Source organism: Dermacentor variabilis, chromosome 9 (assembly GCF_050947875.1).
Source record: "Dermacentor variabilis isolate Ectoservices chromosome 9, ASM5094787v1, whole genome shotgun sequence".
Lineage (NCBI taxonomy): Eukaryota > Metazoa > Arthropoda > Arachnida > Ixodida > Ixodidae > Dermacentor > Dermacentor variabilis.
In genome coordinates this window covers 47,562,391-47,585,379 of record NC_134576.1, presented here as the reverse complement: position 1 = coordinate 47,585,379, position 22,989 = coordinate 47,562,391, and the positions used below count along the sequence as shown (strand labels likewise).

General features: G+C 45.9%; 1 protein-coding gene across 2 annotated transcripts in view; it reads right to left on the bottom strand.

Annotated features, from left to right (window-relative positions):
- LOC142592660 (uncharacterized) overlaps positions 1-22,989 on the bottom strand; it is a 387,382-nt gene that overhangs the window by 12,914 nt on the left and 351,479 nt on the right. The window contains exons 2-6 of one of the 2 annotated variants that reach the window (XM_075704227.1): positions 21,058-21,184; positions 13,208-13,350; positions 11,239-11,359; positions 6,600-6,769; positions 1,310-1,478 (exon numbers count right to left, since the gene is read on the bottom strand). In XM_075704227.1, coding sequence (XP_075560342.1) covers positions 1,310-1,478; positions 6,600-6,769; positions 11,239-11,359; positions 13,208-13,350; positions 21,058-21,184 — 730 coding nt within the window. The remainder of the gene's footprint in view (positions 1-1,309; positions 1,479-6,599; positions 6,770-11,238; positions 11,360-13,207; positions 13,351-21,057; positions 21,185-22,989) is intronic. The other variant, XM_075704228.1, reaches the window with a different exon arrangement.

Below are 22,989 nucleotides of genomic sequence, written 5' to 3'. Positions count from 1 at the left end.
TGCAAATCCCAGAAGTTAGCCTTCGAACTTTTCAGCACACCCGTGTGGCGCCTAATCTTGGAGGTCATGCTGAGGAACTGCACTGGTTCTCGCACATGTCATTCATGATGTCATGTCATTCGTATCGCATTATCCCATTCGAGATATTACATGTCACATCACACGTGTTATGGAAGCGGCGGCTTGAGATGTCGAGGCATTGACGGTAACAAAAAGATGTTGTTCTTGCGAACTTGGCTTCTCCGCAATGCAATGAAAAATTTGACGTCATTTTAGGCCGTGTGAATGGGTTCGGTGAGTAGTGGCGTGAGCGAAGAAAGGAAAAGGTATGCACAACTTTGCTCCCCTTGGGAGCATATACAGAGACACTAGCTTGGTCGACTCTGTTAAAGGTAGCTAAGGTTAAAGGCCCGGATATAGTCCGGCGTTAGCAGCATGCCAGGCAGCGGCCGGCGAAGTCGAATGCGCCATGCTGGCGACACTAAGATCGCTAAACTTTTGTCCTCTGTATTGGCTCGCAGCAGTGCAGCGAGCAGTTGCCACTGCACAAGCGCACAAGTGTGCAGTGAGTGAGAGCTTTGTTGTTTGTTCACGGCATAAATCTGGCATGCTTGCCTCAGTGAACATGAACTGTAGGCCACCATATTGCCGGTCAGCCAACTCAGCATGCGATGCACTCTGTCTCCGTTCCAGTGGCTCCAGTGTGAGGTAGGACACGATCTACACAGCAGCGCTTCCAATTTTTGCACACATAGCATAACTTCTCTGTGCATGGATCGTGTTTACGTTACGCTGGACTACATCTGCGCCTTTAGCTTGGTCACAAGAATGCGCTCTTCATCTCCAAGTGGAGATGGAACACATCGAGGCTATGCTCGCTGAACGCAGATAGCTAGACACGACAAAACGGCTTGACTTGGAGAAGAATGCTTTGCAATAAAAGAACATCATGGGCGTGTAATGACACGGCCATGGCACCCGAAGCAGTGAGCAGGGTGTACCAACTCTGTGGCTAGAGGACGTGTGGGACTTGTTTGCTGATACACGGGAATAGTACTAGCAAGAGAAGCAGATGACAGGGGCACTGGTTCTCAACAGTCTAAATCACATGTCACTTCCGGCGAGTGATAATGTCGGCATGCTTTCAGTTTTTGTATGAAAGATGTGACGTACCCACTTGCCTTTCAGGTGTAAAATTTTCCACAGAGACTATTGTACATCAAATTATCTGGAACTAGGCTTTCTACACGATCAAAAACTTTGTTGCAGTTGGCCCTTAAGCTGAAATAAATGATGACGAAACACTGACCAGCAATGCCTAGTCTTGTACTCTTCCTCGGACAGCTGCAGCCCTGTAGACTTTCGGCTGGACGACTGCTTTCGGTTGCTAAGGCCAGCTGTGGCCTTGTTGTGTCTGTCAGAGCACCGTTGCATGTCGCTCTTCACGAGGCTCATACAGGTTGCCTGGTTGATTGCTGCTAAGGAAAAGGTCAACAGGGTGTATTAGCCAATGCCAAGCGCACTTCTTTTAATAAATTATGTTCAATTCTCAAGATCATTACTTAGCAGACGCTAAAGAATAAGATTATACACGTGCCGAATAAAAGTAAAGTCACCACTAGAGTTCAAGTACGAAGTGTAAGAATGTTCTAGATGTTCCAGGGGATAAAAACGTGGACCGATGTCACATGGGGCATTTTCAATCATGACGGAATCCAATCGGGATCAAGTTTGTCGATTTCCACTGGATTCTTTGCATTGGTATGGAAGGGAGCCAATTGCAATGAATTCAATCTGGATTGGGTGCAGTTGAGGTCAAAAGTGCCCTGTGTAACTAGGGTACAAGTATCAAAGGCGAAGTGTTCATGATGATAATGCTGCTAAATCTGCATATCTTTATGAAGCTGAAACACTTCTTGTAAAGGCACCTGACACCTGGACATTGAATGAAAAATATATGGATGAAGAGTATATGCAAATGTTGATGAGAGAAGGGCAAAGCTTAAAGTGGCATCTAAACAACATTTACAGTAATCCATGTAGAAGGCAAGCTAAAAGAAACATGGACAAGAGAAACACAAAAGTATGAACAAGAACACTTTCTATCATTAATAACAACAGAGTGCCATTTAACACTAACAGCTGAACCTTTTTATACTGAAGTCACATATGAAATAAAAATACCTTCATTTTCTCCTAAATTCATTTTAAGCATACTGACAGATGTGTTAATTTGTCTTTTTCTGGTGACCGTTTATCTCTCGCTAACAAATGATACAAAGTTGTTGCTCAGCATAAAATCCACATTGCTGTATAAGAACTTTCTCTAATGTGATTGTCAATTCTATTTGTTTTCAATGTTGTTGCCAAACAATGTGTAGTCAGATTGCTTGTGCCGTGGGAATAGTATTGTACATTCTATAATGCCCACAAGCACTAGCGATAATGCTGGAAGCTTTGATGAGACATGTATAAATAGCCGATGTGCTTGACCCGCTGATCATATTTCAATGGTGAACGACTGTGCTCACCGCTTTTCAAGTGCTTGATTGTTGCTCATTTAACTGGGCACATGTTCACACAATAAAGAGTTAGTTTCATGACTCAGAGTTTTTTTCAACTGTTTGGTCCTTCCCAGTCACTACAATGTGATAATATATTTGTTGCCCAGCAATGTCGGAGACAAACATTTTACATTTATTTCTGGTCTAAACATGCTGGGGTCACGAATGCAGACAAGATCGTCAAGAAGACAGTTCCACAGTTCAATGACGTGCAGCAAGGCAGATGAGTTGAAGGCAAGAGTGAGGCCAGAAAAGTATGTTTAGGTTCACTGAATGTATAAATGACACGAGGTATGAGAAGGCCGAGAAAGAGAGAGGGTGGTTGCGTGCTCACTAGAAGATGGTTTAGGAAACACCCAAAGGAGGACTATGATTCTGCATGATTCTAAGGGATGGAAGAACAGCAATGATCCGATTCATGTGAAACTTGTGACTGTGTGATGGTGATTTTTTTTCTGGCGAAACATGGTGTGCTGCACATAGTACGTTTAAGATATCCAGGTGTACCGGGTGCCTTCACAGTAATGTTATCTATGTGACTGTTTCACATTAGCTTTGTTGTGAGATACACCCCGAGGTACTTATAATATTTAGCATGACTGATGTGAATGTTATTAGGCAAGTAAATGTAGTCTGAAATGGACTGTCTAAGGGTAAATATAATAAGTGCTAAATGACATTTGCCTGGGTGAATGTCAATTTGTTACTGTATTTTTGTCATGCATTTGTAGTTTTTATTTACAATATTTCTAAAGATTAATTTCATTTATGGCGGCCGCACCAACTCTAAACCACATATGTTTCATGACACAATATGTGAAGCAAGCTTTGTGAAGCAAAATATGCCACCCAAATGAAATCACACCTCAATGCTAAACAAAAATGAATGCGAAATTCATCTGAAAACCAATCTTCTTGGTTCATTCACTGTCATGCTCGGTCAGTTTCCTTACCTACTTACTTTATCCATAAACTGCAGGTGGTTGTGCGAGCTGTGTTATTCAGTGACCAGAAGCTTTACAAGCTTAGAGCATAATACAAGGCTTGCACAAACGTAATGCCTCAATTTCAATGTGTTGGCTTTCTTAGAGTACTTCATGCACCTTTTGGGGGTTATCTGTGTATGCTTGTATCTATATATGTTTATATCGATGTATGTTTGTATCTAATCATTTTCTTGCCTACTGGGGTCACTGGGTCGTCCAAAGTCGAATGGGTAGCACATCAGGCTGTTGTGCTGTGGGAGCAGAATTTAAAACCAACTATCAGAACTTGGGTCACCGAGTATGTGGCAATGGGTACATATGCGCGCCTTCTTCAACGAACATTTCACACTGACATAGGTCATTGTTGATGTGGGGCTGGGTAGGTATGACTGTTTGAAGAAGATTAGAGGCTCGAGTGCGCAACATTTGGATGAGACACACAGAAGAGAAACACACGCCGGATGAACCAGCTACCTCCAGAAGTACTACTTCTCTTCGGGGGCTTTGCACCATGGCAGTCAAAGGGAATGCGGGTATGCAAGCTTCTGTACTCCGAATGCCACAAGCAAGTACGTTTCTTCAGGGACTGCCTCTTCTTATGTATGCATGGGTCAGGTTCACAAAGAGGCAAGCATTACTGGCATAGCTTTAGGAACTTGGCGGATGCCACAGCGGAATTCATGTGGATGCAGACAGACGCTTTCGCAGCTACAAGCGTCGATGAAGCGAAAGACCGCCTCCTCATTGGCTCCCATCCACATACCAGGTGAGATGGCGCAACCGGAACCCATCAAGGACGTTCTCTCGAAGGGACCAAAGTTTGCCGTTCAACCTAAGCTCTCTCTGCCATCACTTCTGGGCATCGTCAAGCGCGTGTACAAGTTGGCTCCGGAAAGTGAATCTGACCGCTGTTTGTCCGAAGGTATCGACGTTTTGGTAAAGCGCTCTGTGGTGTGTGTTTCTCTTCTGTGTGTGTCGTCCAAATGTTGCGCAATTGAGCCTCTAATATGCTATACCAACATGCCCAGTCCTCAACCTTGCATGTTTGAAGAAACTCTTTGACGCCGCCTTGGAGCACTCGGTATGTGCCACTGGCGCTGCGCTGGCCTTCAATGAACCTCTTCGATGCCAACTTGGGTAACCAGGTAATTAAATTGCCACTGGGAATGTGCCCACTCTACAATGTCAAAAAAGATCCCTTAAATTTATTTGGTGCTCAGAGGAATCGAACCGACCTCACGAGCGCTCCTCAAGGACAGCAACCCGACGCGTTTACGGGCTGCACCACAAATGCACTGGGTATGTGCCGCTTTCCAATGAACGTCTTTCAATGCTTTAGTGAGATGCGCCACGAATGCAGTGGGCATGTGATACCCTTCGATGAATTCCTTGCCAACTTGGATCACCGAGTATGTGCCACCAGGTGCATGGCAAGCAAGGGAACTACCTTGTGAGAAGTGCGAGAGAGGAGCCTGGTAGCTGCATTACGTGTTTCTCAGTGTTCACACGAACTGGAGTGCTATGCATTTTGGAGGCTAAGCGCATGTTTTGCAGCAGCTGCGCTAGATGACACCGAGTGTTCCTAGGGAAGTGCGAAAGGGGAGTCCCGCTGCAGTGCATGCCTCATACATAACTCGTTTCGACAGTGGCAATAAGTTTTGTAACTGTATTGATTCAATGCTAAATGCATTACCACTGACAGACATTGCGAAATGGGTTCTGCTGATTTCTTTTTCAGTGTAGAACAAATCTAGGGACAACAATATTTGTAGGATGCAGTTCTATTATTTCCTTAGTATGTAGCTGTGTTTTCAATGTAATTTTGCAGAGGGCACTACTACAGCAGCACTTGCAGTTTACTTTTGTTTGGGCACGAGAATTCTCATCACTACAGCAGTATGAAAATCTAAATACAATAGCGAAATTTAGCTTACGAGGTTCCACTGTCCCACTGTATAGCACTGGCTTGGTGCCTTCAGACCTTGTACCACACGAGAATGTGCAGCATAAACGACACTTGTAGATGAATGTGCGACTTACCCAATAAAAACATTACTTCATGCTCCGAGTGCAATCATGTCCTAACTTTACACAGCTACAATGCAACATAGCCTCAGGTGGGCTTTATCAAGAAAGAGTATGTGAAGAGGTGTGCAGATCCTCTCATCCCCAATTTAATGCATTTTGAACAAAGAGCACTGAAGAAAATATGGCGTATTGCTTTTTTGGTCACTCTTGTAAAATGTTGTGGCAAAATCTGCAAAACAAAGATTGTAATGTTTGTGCACAATTGTTCAAGAGCCAGGGCTTTTCGGCAGGCAACAACCTGAGCATCACTTCCCAAAACATTAGTGAAAACAGCCAAGTCATAGACTTGCACCCAAGCTGACAGCAAGAGGAGAACTATTTCTATAAAGGAAATAGTTGGGAGAACCTTTGTATGATAGCAAACATCTTTAGGTGCATATCCTGTTTCAAGGTTCATTCTGTGTCTGCACATAATATGGTGCACCAGGCTGCACAAACTGCACCATTTCTTGCAACTCGGCCCTACATACAGAGTGCACCTATGCAAAACACTTCTTCTTTGTTGGGTGCAGTTTGTAGCTGCGTTCACTGCGTTAGCTGCGTTCATTCTACAAAAATTATAATAGCTGCCAATGCCACATTCAATGTCTGCAGTTTTGAAGAAAACTTAGACCTCTCATTTTGCCACTGCTGCCAATTTGACAAAGGCAATCAATGTCCAATGCACTGCAGCAATTAGCCAATATGCGCTGACTGTACAGGTGCCAGTGAAGCATGGTGCCCTCAATCATCAGTTTAGAGGGCAGTGATGACACTTTTGAGCTTTTTGACAACAACTGGCTTGTAGCATGGTGCTGTCTGCGCACATTCAACCCCTTCTTTTTTCACTTTAATCCATTTCCCTCCCCCACCATAAAGTAGCTAACTAGACGTTCCTTTGGCTGAACCTATGCTTTCTTTCTCCCTTTTTCCTCCGAGTCTGAGTGCGATAAGAGTGCAAAGTCTCCTGAACAGTGCTCACCTGGAGTGGGCACGCTCTCGATGCGGTACGGCTGCCGGTAATCATCGCTGCACATCCAGGACAGTGTCGGCTCCCGGTCGTACAGGAACAGGCCCAGGAACTCAACTCCCTCCTTGTTGCACATCAAGCTAGTGGCCCGCCGCATGCACCTTTGGTAGTTCATGTACCGCCTGCAAAGCCGCAAGGACATTTCATCGTTTTTCCAGATACTGCAGTATGCCATGACCGTAAGCGTGTCATGTGTAATGATGCGTTATTTAGATAGATAAAAGGGCCCTATGCACAAAGAAAACACTCTGTTGAACTTGCATGAAAAATAAGTTTTACCACTGAATCGCTTGCGAAATACTGATAATTAAATGTGGATGTGACACAACCATATATATTCATCAAATTGTAAGAAATAGTTTACACTGCATTCTGGACCCCAGTGAAAACAATTCTTCCATAGGACATCTGAATTATGTCCCAATACCCATGCATCATTTCAGATACAAAGAGGACATCTGGTGGACGTCCAGTTTCAGATATCCTATTACGGATGTTCCAAGAATATTGCATTCCAGGTGTGAGCCTGTTTCAGATACCCTACCATGAATGCCCCAAGGTTATCCCACATGAACCTTTTTTGACATACACGTGAACATTTGTTCCACAATTAAGGTTCTGCCCTTGAGTTTCCTGGTAACAGAATTAGTATGTTTCCTTGCATGTCCGAATTAAAATCCAAAGCTATCATGTCTGCAGCTTGTGCATGCTTTGCATTTTATGAATTTTCTGACAAAATTTACTTCAATTAGTTCAATAAGGCACTTGCACTTGGCAGAAGGCCTAGAAGAATAAGGAGCGTATGCTTCACTTCTGCACACATGCCTGTGGGCTTAATGTGTGCACACAATGTATCTGTTCTTGAAGCGTGGGCACTCCACCCATTGCATCTGTCACACAATGTGTGCTGCCACCGTAACTGACATTATGACAGATACTGCTAAAAGGCGATGACATATGTCCATAAAATGCATGCAGCACGTCCAGTTAATTCCCCTCGCGGACATGCAAGGGGTGTTTGCATGACACAGAAAGTGCGGCCAACCAGTCATGTGAGGGATGACCACAGGGCATATTTGACACATCCCTAGGATATCCATGCCCTAACAGTAGATGTCCATAGGATATACACAAGAAGGCGTCATTGTTGTCGCTGGGATATACGTAAAAGTAGCAAACAACTTCAGAAAACTCAACGTTTTCAATTTTTACAGCTACTACGCATTGGGGGCCACACCTTCCAAATATGAAAAGCACATGGTGTAGTAAGTTGCGTTCTTGCACTTCACAAAGCTTGCCATGCAGATGAACATAAATCACAAACTTCAGAAAAGATAGCAGCCATTAACAGTGATTACAAGCACTAGACTTGTGACTATGCAAGGTGAGCACTGCATGCAATTATGAAATACCAAAAGATGTCAAAATAAATCAACCTATGCTGGAAAGCAACAGCGATTTGCACAGCTTTCTTGTGTGACGAGAATTGTAATTTCTCTGTAAATAGTTTCACTGATGCTAGGCTAAAAATGTCCTAGTTCATGGGAAGATTTAGGCAATTTTTACCTTCTATCACAGCTGGATGCTGAATTTTCACTGAAAGTAGACTCAGAAGTTGTTATATTATTGGTACACTTAAACTGCTAGCACACAAAGGAAAATAATGCGGATATTGTGTAAATGCCACTTTTCACAGTGCTGTCCAAAAGTCAACACTATAATGTCAGTACCTTTAACTAAAACCAATTGATGTAAAATTACTGTACTGTTCTGCCATTTAGGTATTAATGTATTTCAGCCTTTAGGACTGACCAGCTTATCCTAATAGTTTACACATGTTAATACGTAAATGCCAACCACCCATTCATTCCGTTGTTCATTACATCAATGAGTGAATGAAATATACTTTACATGAAAAATTTCATTAAATCCCAACCTTAGATGGCATTTTTATTCTTTTCAACATGTTTGTACTAACGTTGCTTATCAAGTGGCAACTGCTGTGTAAGCTAGCATTTAATTACTATAAATGGCTTTATTACATTCTAGATGGTCATGTGAAATACTATTTCAGAAAATATTCAAATTTTTGAAATGATGGAGGATTACAGTAATTGTCTAGTAAACATGCTTAAAAGATGAATTAGCGACGGAAAATAAGTGCACAGGAAGACACACACGAACAGCCAAGAAAGAGTTCCGTTGATCTGCAATGCACCATCTAGCCCATCTGCAGCTGTTGTTAAAGATAAATTATGTTATCCAGTACACCCGTTTTACGTGACAGTGACTTGTTGGCAAAGTTTACACCATTAATACTTCTCTGGTAAAAAGAATAAGGTTCCTTACATACCAGGGCCAGTCCGTAGTGATCTTTCTTATTCTCATTTTATTTCACTCTTCGTGATTGGCTCTGTCACATTGCACTGACATCACCCAGATAGGCCACTCAGCATGAGAGATAAGACATTACAAGAATTAAAAGATAACTATTATGCAACACTACACCTGGTACTGTTATTCAGAGTATGGATTCATATCTTTCTAAGGAGTGTTAGGATTGGCCTGCAGCTATTTCAGCCCACTGCACGTGTTCCGATCCAACCGGGATGGTGGCGCACTTCAGAGAACTGCGGTTAACCGGCAGCCACGTGGCGAGGGGTCAGCTCAGGGGAGTTCTCGAGGGGAGGTAATTGGCGGAACCTCCCCATGCGCTTTTCGAGACACCAGACAATGTGCTACACGGTCGCGCTACCCGGGTCGGCTCCGAGTTTGACGAAGCAGGCTTTGTGCGCAACACGACAACGCCGCCCTGTTCTGCTATGACTGGGGGAGTTGCCGCGGGAACGCCGACGAGGGCTCCTTCCCACACGCCGACCAAGACGCAAGGCAATGTGCTACCCGGTCGCGCCACCCGGGCAGGCTCCGAGTTCTACGAAGCCCCTCTGACGTCGGCTCCGGACCATTACACCTGTGTGCGTGTGTGTGTGTGCGGCACGTGTATGTGAGCCCTCCTCCTCCAAAAGGGCGGGTCATCTACAATGACGTCGAGCTATGACGTCGAGCGGAGTGCTTATAAGGAGCGATTGTCGGCTGCTAGAGTGTGCACGTTGTCATGCTCGAAATGTACTCGTGAGCTGTGTGCTCGTAAGCTGTTTGCTGTAGGCTCATCTTGCGGGCTTTGTTTGGGAGTCACGCTAGACTGTCGATGTCTCTCAAGTGCAAATGTAAATAACATGTAAATAAATCTTGCTCTCCTAAGTCCCGACGAAGAGTCAAGCTCCTTCCTACAGCTACGACTGCCAAATCTTACAGGAGCCAATGTGCACCAGAAAATATGAAACAGTTGTATATGTGTTACTATAATTGCAACCTTAACTATTGGAACATCCTCTGCCATATCCCAAATGCCTAACACTGTGTTTCACGTAACTTCCAACAAAACTAACATAAAGAAAAAGATGTTATTTATTTGCCAGATCAGTTAGAAAAAAAGCATAATTGTCATTAGCCATGCTGAACAAGAATTTCTTTTTTTTTTTGCCTAGCACTAAGCAAATTACACTCAGTTATGGTATGTTTAAAAACATTTGCTTCAGGCTGTAAGATTTACTGTGGGAACCAATAATGCCATACATAAAATGCCACATCAAATATTTGTTTAAATATTTGTCCCATTTTTATATTTTCTTTAGTTTCTCCACTTCGCGTGGGGCTATCTTTTACATGGTTTTTCTTTTTCAAGTTCTGAAAGAAGAACCGAAATATGAGATAGTATAGGAATTACCACTGACTTCTATGCCTGGATTGCAGAGCTATAAAATGTGTTTTCTAAGAAAGAAGCCTGCATTTGCACAAAGAAGCTACCGGACCTTGCACACATAAATAAGACAGCCAAACCAGCAACATCATTTATGTCATAGTGAAGGTTGGAAACCGTTGCAGCAGCAGCTGACAAGCCATTAAGTTGAGAGCTGGCAAATAAATCTGTCAACCCTCACTCACATACTTTCTCAGCCATCGTGCACTTTAGAAATGCATGGAGAGCAGTGTGATCCAAGGCACAGAAATCAATCAAGACATCACATTTTTTTTAATATTTAACAGGCATTCTTAAAAGGCCAAAGATTAGCCATGTAGGTTGCAAAATTGCAGACACAACTGCATGATGTAATAATGAACTCATTGTATAACTCTTTTCAAACATAGCCTTTTCTCTTTTAAACATTTAAATATTGGCCAATTCTGAATAGCTAGGGACACAAGAAAGCTTACTCAATAGAAACAGGACAGGTAGAACTAAAAAAAATTAGTACAGCAAGAAACACCTACAGTTGCTTTAGACGACTGCAAATAATATACCATTAGTCTCATCCAACTTAAACTACTGCCACATTTCTTTTTGTTCCTAACATTTTCTTGAATTTACTACAAACACCCTGTAATACCTTTTGAATCTGCTATAGTTTAAAAAGTGATGAGGACATCACTTTCAAGCTGAGGTGCAGACATCACAGTTTGCCCTTCTCTCCACTACCACGATGCAGTCTTCATGAAGTATGCAGAAATATGCATTTCTCACACAGCTCACCTGCACTGCTCCTCAGATGGGTACTTGCTATTCAGTTGGTATTTCTTCATCTGCATATCATACTCATTGTTGCAGCGTTGAACTTCAGGCTTCTGGAAGCATGCACCATCCTTCCAGTGCTCTGCAGAGAGAAGGAAAATGATGGTATGTTAGACACTGGTGTACAAGCTTTAGCAGTTCAAAAAGAAATGATTCTGATGCGCCAAGAAATGTGCCAGAGAGGTGTAATCGTAATGTAGTGAACATTAATTTGATGTCAGAAAACTGTAAATTAGTGGGCTCAACAAGGTTCCAGTGTGTATTATCAACCTCTCTCCAAAATCTGTTCTTGGCTAGGGTCATTTCAAATGATGCCAAATACATATAATGTAATGACAGTATTCATTCAATGGTTCACAGATTTATGCACACTCACATGTGAAATGTATTTGGTGAAACCTAGCAACAAAATTCCAGAAATGGCTTTTTCAATTAAATGAAACACTGAAACGCCCTTGTACCTCTTTCTATCCAGGTTCACAAAATATAAGGTTAATCCTTACAATTGTTTCTATAACATTTGTGAAACTGCACATTTTGTTTTTAAAAGAGATGCAGAGAGAAATGATGCATTTATAAAGTGGTATTTTTGCAGTCATCTGTTCCAAATTTCTGTTATGTGAAGACTCAAAGAAACCCCTCTTCCAGCGTTTCTACCATTCATAGACCGGCCACGGCGTCCGCCATTTGCGCGCGCCGACGCGCGTGTATCTTGAAGACCACGGAGCGGCGCGCCCTGTCCCTTGCAATACCTCCAGATGGCGCTCGCCGCCACCGCATCTAGGCCCACGCAAGAGGCCGCGTTTCTACCGGAAAGCCACCATTCGTGCACAGCGTTCACGGCCAGCGTTTCCCGGTAAACAGTGCGGTTACATACGCTCCAGCTGCCGGGAAGCGTGAGGAGGAGTCGGGGATCTTTGAATGCTATCGCGTTCCACTCTTAAAGGCGAAGCCTAAGCGTCTTTCAGTTTTTTTTAAACAGTATTCACCGAATTGAAAAGTGCTGCTCAGGAGCTCACTTGACATACGTAACTATATATACCGTGACCGCATAAAGCCTACTGACAATGAAGCCAAGGAAATCATCGGGGTTGTGGTTGAAATTGGAATGTAGAAAAAGTGAAGAAAATGGAAATGAAAGTGGGCGAAAACATAACTTGTTGCCGGTGGGAGCCCAACCCACAACTTCCGCATTACGCGTGCGTTGCACTACCAGTTGTTCTACAGCGACAGCTATCAATTCGTCCAATAACTTGGCTATTTATACTTACTAGATATAGCCCTAGGAGTGTTAGCCAGCGCAACTCAGGGCCATGGTAGGTGGATGTGGAACACCATTTTTTTGCCCGATGGCGTCTCGTAACACGTGACGCCAAATTATTGTAGCTTTAATGAAAGTGAAGAAATGATAAATAAATGGAAATGAAAGCGGATGAAACAACTGGCCCTAGATGGGATACGAGTTAAGTCACGTCATCCATCTCCGTCTTTGACACTTCCCTGGTGACACACACACGCACATCCACCTTGGCACTACTAATGCTAACGCATTATTAACAACCGTCGGCGCGTACAGACAATTGATCGAGCTGACCCCACTGGCATCTAGTGGGACAGCTGGCATCTAGTGCGCATTCTCGCCGAAGTCACGCGGTCGTTTCGGGTCTCCGACGCAGGCTCCGTTGGTCGTTGTTCAGAACTCGGCGCACATGGGATGCCTACAAAGGTCGGTAAGCTGCCGAGTTAGCTGTGTCTGCCTTCGCCAATTATAAAGGAGCTATGCGAAGTCGGCAAAACAGAAACCACTTCGCCCGGACTACTTTGCGTACGAATACACGTGGAGAAGCTACGCCCTCCTAGCTGTCGCCTCGTAGCCCCCCACTGACCGTGCACTACGTGGCCCCACTGGTGCCAGCCTCGGCGCACTTGCCTTTGACGGCGTCCCGGTCCTCGCACGTGGCGTACGCGTACTTTCGCGCCGAGCTGATGATCTGGGACTTCTCCTCCCTCTGCTCCAGGGGCAGGCACTGAGACGTGTAGTTGAGCAGGCAGTTGAGGTTCTGCCGGATGTACCTGCACGCCGATAGACAGACACACGTTTATCCAGAATGCCCGGACTCGATGTGGACAGGACATTCTTCGCGTGCGTGTAAATACAACTATAGGCGCAATATCCATCAGATATATCTGACATGTAATAGAGATAGATGGATGTTTCGTACCCTCTGGCAGATGTTTTGTCCTCGACGTGCGACATAGATAATCGGCTGTGCAAATATATTTTCAGTAGGTGCCCTTGCAGATGCATGTTCAAACATATACGGGGCACTTTTACAAAAAGGCACTCAAACAAAGTTGAGGTTAAAGCACGGCAGCCAGCTTTAATGAACCTGCAAACAATATAGTCGCCATTCATTAACTTGTGGTCTTATTAATACGTGCGCAAGCACGCTGCGTACGAAACGCTGTTTTGACGTATACTACAGAAACGATGTCGGTCGCAAACTAGGTAATACTTATGTTATATTGATGAACTTTGCCAAGTAAAGGTTACGCTACAATATCGAGGGATGTCTTGAGGCAGCGAACACGAAACAAGAGTCGGAAAACGACAACCCAATGCTCCGAATCAAATCAACAAAAATGTTCATCCAATGCTATACTCCGAAGTAAATGACAAAGCTAACGCTACAGAATTCTACTTATTAGCACCAAGCGCCGTGCTGCCTATAGATATACCAGAGAAGGCCTGTCGGTAACTACGGGAGGACGATAAGAACGCAACCGAATCGAGCGAGATGTCTTTTGCAATGTCATACTAACAGTGCACTATGTGCCATCATCGATTTTAAACGAATGAAAACGCATATTACCTGCCGTGGTTGCTCAGTGGCTATGGTTTTAGGCTGCTGAGCACGAGGCCGCGGGATCGAATCCCGGCCAATGCGGCCGCATTTCGATGGGGGCGAAAACACCCGTGTGCTTAGATTTAGGTGCACGTCAGAGAAACCCAGGTGGTTTAAATTTCCGGAGTCTCCCACTGCGGCGTGCCTCATAATCAGGAAGTGGTTTTGGCACGTAAAATCACATAATTTAATTTTGAAAACGCATATTATAATAACTGTTAATACTCCGTTACCTGCTCAGAAGCGATTCTCCTGTTTTGCTGCTACACAGTTTTTTTTTATTGTTTCATATACGCTATGTTGAAGCACACCATTGTTGCTAACAATAAAGAAAGGAAAGAAAGGCGTGTTCACTATTTTCGGCTTAGCTATGTTCAGCCAAAAAGAAGAAAAAAGGATGTGACAACATGTGCTGTATACAAAGACTCCTCGCGGCAACAACAGTCCAGAGACGCCAGCTTCAGAGTTTAATCATTTACAAGCAACCGCGCCGTTCGCACCCAAGCAGACAAACAACTAATCTTGTTTCATCACCACATCTTGAACACTGGCTGTGTTTACGGCATTAAATCTTAAGTACATTACAGAAATTTCTGCATCAAGCAATTTGGAGTGATGGTAAAGTAAATATGCTGAGTGGATAAAATACGCGGGTGGATTGCAACGACTCGTTGAAGTGGATTTGAACATCGGGTAATGCTAGCGAAAACGCACTTGCCGCGCAAGATTAGGCGACGTCTTACGAACGCTGAAAAATGAAGTAAGAAGCGAAGTTTCCGGCAGTGATCTAATAATATTTTTTTTCGTTTCATTAAACAATACTAAAACAGGCAACTTCTTACGTAATTACGAGCAGCTAACACAGTGCGCGACTCTGCGTAACCCATGGCGCATTTAAGTTAAGCCCACGCGCAACATGCACGCGCACACACCCCCACGAACGCACGGAAAACTAACGAACGAAAGATGCCGTTTTGCCAGCTACAGCAAACGTACGGAGCAAAGAGAAAAGGACACACCCAGCAAAAATATTGTGCGTCAGGAGAAATTTAAAGCGACATTTGATTGGAAGTATTCGCGCCCAAACCACTTTTCGAGCTTTTCAACAATATTTCCAGCGAGATTTAGAGTTCCTCCGCAGAAATCGAAATGAGATAACTCACTCCTGAGACAACACTACTCGTGTAAGTGCATTATTGGCTTGTACCCGGTCAACCAAAAGACGCTGTCAGATCAATATCCTTTCGACGTTCAGCACGAGAATGCAAAACGGTATATCAGCGACGAGCCAGCGATGTCCCATGGCCGTGTCGTCGCACGATCGTTTGGCGGCTCTTTCCTGGTTTGGCGGACTCTCGTGTGCGTGACAGACACGCCGGGTGCACGATCCGGGGGATACAATGCTGGGAAAGGTTGACACTTAGGCGTGCTTACCTTCAAGGATGCTACACGTCACCGAAAAACGTCGTGCGACAGATGCCAAGCAAGGAAGGAAGGAAGGAGACAAAGAGGAGGAAAGACAGGGAGGTTAGCCAGTGTAAGTACCGGCTGGCTACCCTGTGCTGGGGAAAGGGGTAAAGGGAATAAAAGGAGAAATAAGAAGAAAAGAAAAAATGGAAACCAGAACGTATCCGAATGAGCAAAGTTTAAAGCGTACGTGCTTATAGTATACGTAAAGTACGCCAAGTATTGCGCACGTATAAACGAAGAGATGAGAGTGTTGTGCGACAGTCTAAATTCATCAGGAAATGCTTCTCTAAGCAGGTAAAACTAAAGCTCTCCAAGTATCAGAGTAGAAAAAAACAACTTATTTTTCTCATATGCTGAAAAAGTATGGTTTAAATGACACATCTGAATAATAATGTTCCCTTTGCCTCCGAAGCAGGACGTGCATACTGAGACGGTGTCACACACGAACAGCCAACTTTTCACACAATATATCGGACAGAGCCACAGGGGATGCAGGTCGTTTCGCATGACATGAAGCAAGGATTTTTTTTAAAAGTGGTTAACCGCAACTGAATTAAACCAACGGCATATGGTATGCCATCATGTGGCGCTCTTTGGGGTATTTTTTTTTTAATATTGCGCTTAATTCGTTAATTAACAAAGATCCAATACGCAAAATTTCTAATATTCACTTTAAGGCCAAGTGCGTTTCTTTACGTTGTAAAGGGCATTCCAAAACGACCGATCCAATTTCTTGTGGCAACGTACTTTCTACGCGGTGATTTTTTTTCCAGCGTTTAAAGAAAGTCAGTGAAATGCGAAATAAAATCACGTGACTGCGCTCGTGCCCTAACGTATTGCAGCGCTATCAACCGTGCGTCGAGCCTATCGCTTATCAGGGACGGCGGCGCTTCCTCTCCGCGTGCCAGCGTCACAGATGCTGACGCACTGTGAAGCCGATGCCCAGAGCCGCGACTTCCCACTTCGCCACGGTCCGCGCGCAAGATTCTTTCGCGCGAAGCGCGGTTGGGAGCGCTGCAATACGACAGGGCACGAGCACAGTCACGTGGTTTTATTTCATATTTCGCGGGCTTTCATTAAACGCAGGAAAAAAAAAAAAATCACCGCGCAGCATGTACGTTGCCACGAAGTAATCGGATCGGAATGCTCGTTTCGGAATGGGAATCGGATCGTTTTGGAATGCCCTCTGCAACATAACGAAACGCACTAGGCCCTAAATTGAATATTACAAATTTTGCACAATTGATCTTAATTAACCAATTAAGCGCAATATAAAAGTATTCTAACGAGCTCCACATGACGGCAAACCATACGTCGTTCGTTTCATTCAGTTCCGCTTAAGCACATCTTTTTTTTTAATCCTTGGTTCATGTTACGTGAAACACCCCGTACAAAGGCGACTAACTTGCAACAAGAAGCTTCATCAATGGTAACAAGTGAAATTATGCAAAGGACAACAGTCCCCGTTCGATACATATATGATGCGTACGCAGTATTGGCTACGTCTTTTTTTTCCGGGAAAGGTAATAAAATGTACGCAACAATTTCGTTTGACAACGTCTCATTTACTTAATATGCTATCTCTATCCGAGTGGGAGACCAGGAGCCGGAATCGTAATTTCACCACGCGCATGTCAATAGAAAATAACAACAAAGAAAGTTAAATTAAACACGCGTGTGATGTTATAACTATGCACGCAGTATGCAATTCTACAAATACACCTGCCTGCAAGTGAAAGCGCAGGTCCCGCAAAACTAGGAAACTAATAACAAAAATGAAACAAAACGTCCTAAATATTACGTACATTAGATCTAATCTTAAGTGTCCCTATAACTAAATCCCCCGGTATATTGTCTTTTACCTCTCTCTCTCTTTTCTTTTTATCCAGGGCACACGTGCTCTGATTCTGCTTCACTTTCTGAAGAAAATGAGGCTACGGTTCATCTCGATAGCCGCAGAATTTTCACAAAAACTGGTGATTAGCAATTAGATGAAACAAGGGCATACACAAGGAGGCCGGCATTAAAACAGTATTTTTTTTTTGTCATTAAACAGCTTGCCCTGCAGCATAAGACGGCTTACATACCTTATACACACATATAGATGACCGTTTCCAATAAATATAAGCCCAGCAGGGATCTGTGGCGCGAACCGCAAATCCACCAACTGTACTCCGGAGGATGGCTCGGATGCAGCCCAGCTTTAGACAGGAACCTATAGACGAGCGAGTCGGGGACACCAGTGCAAGATGTGCAGCAGGACTGCGAGAGCAGCTGAGAAGACAGAGCGGACAAGCGGTGCGAAAAAGGCTGGACAGTACGTTGCGCAACACACAGAAAGGTTGCAGCTGGGCACCCGCGCGAATCTTTGGACCTCCTCGCTGCGCGAGAGACAGTGCCGGAAGTCTCTGATCCACACGGAAGCTATCAATGGGCGCGTGTGCAGCGGCGAAAGATTTCCCATTCTGAAAGCTCCGGAAGCGCTGCAGGTGTTGCGGGAAGAGCGGTAACGGAAGTGCAGTTTGTGACTCGCTGCGGTATCTCCGATTGTATCCTGGCGAAGACGAACAGAGTATGCCAGCGGACAGCGCGGGAACGTGGAACAGTGTACTGTGCAGCTTGTCTGCGAAAAAACAATCCGTTCAATATACGGAATCCGTGCGTATATAATTTCGATCTTTCTTGTTGCAGTATGGATCGTAAGGTGGCCAAAGCGTCGTACAAGGCCTGTAGCTCGGTGACTGGTGTTAGGATCGGCCTGCAGGTATTTCAGCCCGCTGCAGGTGCGTAGACCGATCCGCGGTGGTGGCGCCCTTGAGAGAACCAGCGAGGACAGCGCTAACCAACCATGAACCTACTTCAGAGCACTGTGGACAACCGGCAGCCACGCGGCGGGGGTCAGCTCAAGGAGAGTTTTCAAGGGGAGGTAATTGGCGGAACTTCGCCATGCGCTTTTCGAGACACCAGACAATGTGCAGCGGCGGAGGCCGCTGTGCGAGGTCCGCTCTGGAATTTAGAGGCGCCGGCTGGGGTCGGGCGTGACCACCTGACTACGGGGACGCGGGACAATGGATACCACGACAACTGCGCTGCAAAGGTCGTCTGCCCTCGGCGAGAGCACTGGAACCTGTGCGGCATGTGTGTGTGTAAAACCCCTACCCCCTTGTCTCAAAGGCGACCACGAGGACTTTCTACGATGACGTCGAACGATGACGTCGAACGATGACGTCGAACGATGACGTTGAACGGAGTGGTTATAAGCGGCTGTTGTCGGCTGCTAGTGTCGTGCTCGTCGTCGTGCTTTGTGCTGGTCAATGTACTCGTGAGCTGTGTGCTCGTATGCTGTATGTTCGTCTTGCGGGCTCCATTTGGGAGCCACGCTAGACTGTGCAAATGCACCCCATGTTCAAATGTAAATAATGTAAATAAATCCTGCTCGCCTAGTCCTGTTGCCCCAAGTTCCTGCGATCGTCCTACAAGCCCGACTCCAAATCCTACACTGGAGACCAGGACACGCGGGGAATGTCGTATAGGAAACGTCTGCGCTGCTTAATTTCAACGCAGCTAGCGACGTCAACTGCAGTAGCGCGGCAGCCTTCGGCAAGCTCGGCACGTATCAGGTATTCCCATGCTGGGCATTATTTAACACACGTTGATGCTACACCACGCGAAAACGTTAGGTTCATATACCACCAGGGTGTTAAAGGGACACTAAAGGTTAAAATTAAGTTAACGTGGACTGTTGAAATACCCTCCCAGAAACCTCGAAACGCTTGTTTCATGCGAAGAAGAGACTTACTTCAAGAGAAAATACGTTCTGAAGCGTACGCGTACTTCTAGCGCAGTTCAATTCGCCCGCCCTCCGATCGAGGAGTGGTGACGTCGTGGTCTCATAGCGACGTTGCGCCGTCGGTTAGTAAAACGGCGCCCGCAGACGGCGCTACCGCTTTTCTGCGCAAAACGCTAACGCGCGGCCAGAAACTGAGCCAAGACAAAGCCGACAGCAGCGCCAAAGCGGAACTATGGTGGCTAGCGGAAGGGAAAGCGCGCGACGATAAGCTGGTTCTTTATTTTATGACGCAAACTTTGACGCTCGTTGCAATCGACGACCCTGACAACGACACATTGGCTCGCGGTGCTGGGCTCGACTTCAGCGATTTAAGCACTGATGAACGTGACCTGCTGATGAGGGCTCGCGCTGCCGGCGTCGTTGCGTACTACTACGACGGCAACTGTATGTCATGGCTGTACATATTCGCACATTTGTAGCTTTTCCTTCGTGAAAACCAAATGCCGCACTCACTGCCCCGCCCCGTGTTCGACCTGCAGTTGTTCTTGCGCTTCGGAGAATGCAGTCAAGACCGACTGAATAGCGCTGCGGGAAAGCATTGCTTTGAAAGGCACTCCACACGACTTCAGTAAGTCGGCGTCGAACTCGTAATCCTCTGGACGAAAGTGCAGCGAGCACACTATGCGATTTTTCGGCTCTTTGCCAACGCGCTGTGGCAGAGCTAGGTACGGCACTTGACCACTTCGAAAGGAGAGGTTCACTTGTTGGCACACAGTGATAAGTAACGTTCGATTCGCCGCTGCACCTGCCCTTGGCCAAGTTCCGCGGACTGTTCTCGCATCCCACGACATCACATGGACGTGGCATTCTCGTTGCTTGTTCTAAATGCAAGTTTCTCGAGCCAGCAGAACCAGCGCAGCACTACGCGATAACGAAACAACTAAAACTCCAAAGCGCGCGCGGCGCACAGTCGAGCGAAAACGAAACCTTTCGACCACCCATAGTACTCAAGGGTCACGTCAAAATGTTATTATTTCTTAGACTCGAACAGAAGTAGACAAGTAGCATTTTCTTCCGTCTTATAACCTAATGAAATGATCTTTTTAATAGAAGTAGTTGAGTACTAGTGACATAAATGACAATGAGGAGTGGCTTCATCATCGGGCTAGTGCCGGAATGTCGCTGGGGGATCTCAAATCGTGTCATGCATTTGCCTCAATTTCTCGGTTACTAAAGCTCTGTTCGCGATTATATTGACGCCTTAGACGTTCTAGAGCATTGCTTTATCACTGTAACTTGACTTCATAGTAACCTTTAGGGTCCCTTTCAGCTGCGCTACTCGGTGCACGTCCAATATGGCACACAACAGCGCAGACGACGGGGCAAGTGATGCGGGCAACGCATCGGTCCTGTGTGCGCTGTTCGATCGCCATTTTACACACTTATTCGCTTCGCGAAATATTTGGGAGTGCAGTCCGATAGGTACATGTAGCAAACGCACAGAGCTGGCAAATCAGTTCACTGCACCTCAAGCACATACACCCATTCGTTTCTGGGCCTAAATTTGCGACAACGTCTGGGCCAACTCGAAGGTTCCGCGATTCGCTCACTCACCGGCATCGGGAAAGCAGCTCGGGGACGGTGGCCCTGGAGGCGTCGTTGACTTGCTGTGCCAGCAACACTGTCTCGCACTGCTGCGCTCTGGTGGCGGTGCAGTCCGTGGACTGGCTGCTGCCCGGCACTGCGTGCATAAGATGAGTGACGTCCCGATGAGTAAACGTCGCCGGCATTTGAGAAGCACAGTTAGAAAACGAAAAACAACAGGTGTAGGACTATGTATGCGGTGTCCAAAACTAACGCAGGTTATCGCAGAAGGTTCAACAATGAAAATTTCCAAGTCAGCGTGTGTTCATATGAATGAACCAATCTGGTGGAGCACACTGAACAGTAAGAAGACTGCGCTCTCCATCGGGCTAGACATATTGGACGACCATCCGCCCGCAGAACAAGGAGTTTTAGGAGCCCGGTCACACTGAAGGCCATAAAAGCCCCGCTGTTCTTTCTTAAAGCGCACCTGGACAGGTTTGGACACTGCACGCAAAGCGAGCAAGAACGGTACCTAGATCACGCGGTGATGATTGCGGTTTCAAAGTGTTGCACCATGAATCATCAACCAAATAAACTTTGCATAGTTAACTGATGCGCCAGGCGTCGTGTAATACTTCCTTTATTCACAAAGGGAAGACCAGAGGCCACTGATTGGGGAGGGGAACCCAGAGTAGGGTAAATAGGCCCCCACTAGATGGCGCGCACCAGGCCACTAGCTGGTTATACTGAAGAGGATTAGCGCAACAAAGTGCTCTGAGTTAGCCCCAATGTCCTCCTGTGATGCTTCGACATCCGCGTAATAAACATTTTTTGATGGCAAAGGCGGAGGGCTTCGCGAGCTTGGGCCTTACACCCAGCAACATCGAGCGATTAATGTTTATTACGTTTACAATGCTATCGATACGTATGAGGATAAGCAACAGGATGGCCAGAAGTTGCAACCCGCAAGCGGGACGCATTAATACAGTAAAAACTAATGTCTCCAGCAAGTAATAATACATTTCAATAAACATATCAGCAGCTACAAAAGCCGGAATAAGGATTTAAGAAGCATGAAAATCATCATGAAACATAAATAAGTTAATGGAATGTAGCTGTAAGTATTCACTGCAATAACCAAAACATCAAACTCCATTGCCGATAGTGATTCTCGTCCGTTCGTGAGACCACCTGCAACCAGCAAGAGTATTTGTTTTTCTTCGTGTTCCAACAGAAACTGTGTACGTAATTGCAGAAACTTCACAGCTTCAGTATAGGCATCGTGTCCTTTATACTGGTATGCCTCACAACTTTCGTCGCACCCTAGAGATAGCAATGGGAACGCAAGAATAATCACCTGCAGATCGTATTTGACACAGCGCGCACCACACTGCGACGGCCGGACAGCCCCGAGGGGGGAACCCAGTTGCGCGCATGCATGAGCTTCGCGAAGCACGGCTCGCCCAAACGAGCCGCACAGCGTTGCGCTCGCGTCCCGCACCTCCGGCGCACCCTCTTGATTTGGTCAACCGCGGCGCGCACGTCCGACGGTCGCGGGAACTGCGCTCCTCGCGCCTTCATCGCGAGACACTCTGATTACGCGGGTTCGCCCCCCACCCCCCAAGCGGCACCCATCGGCTTCCCTCCATGGCCGGCACCGTCCCAGCGACGAACCTATGCGCGCTCCTGCTAAGCACGGCGGAGATAATAGAGAGCACGCTGGCCGGCGAACGCGTGCGCGCGAGCCTGCGCCACAGCAGGGCCCCCCTCAATTCGTGGCGGCGCCGGGCAAATCGGATGCAAATTTAGGCGCCACGCCACCGCGGACCCCGCTGACGAGGCCTGCACCTTGCCGCGGCACCGGCCACGCGACGCAGCGTTGCCGCACTGTGCTCGCGTGTGGACCCGTCGCACGCTAGAAGCGCGAAAAGAAAAAAAAAAAAAAAAGAGCGCAGAAAC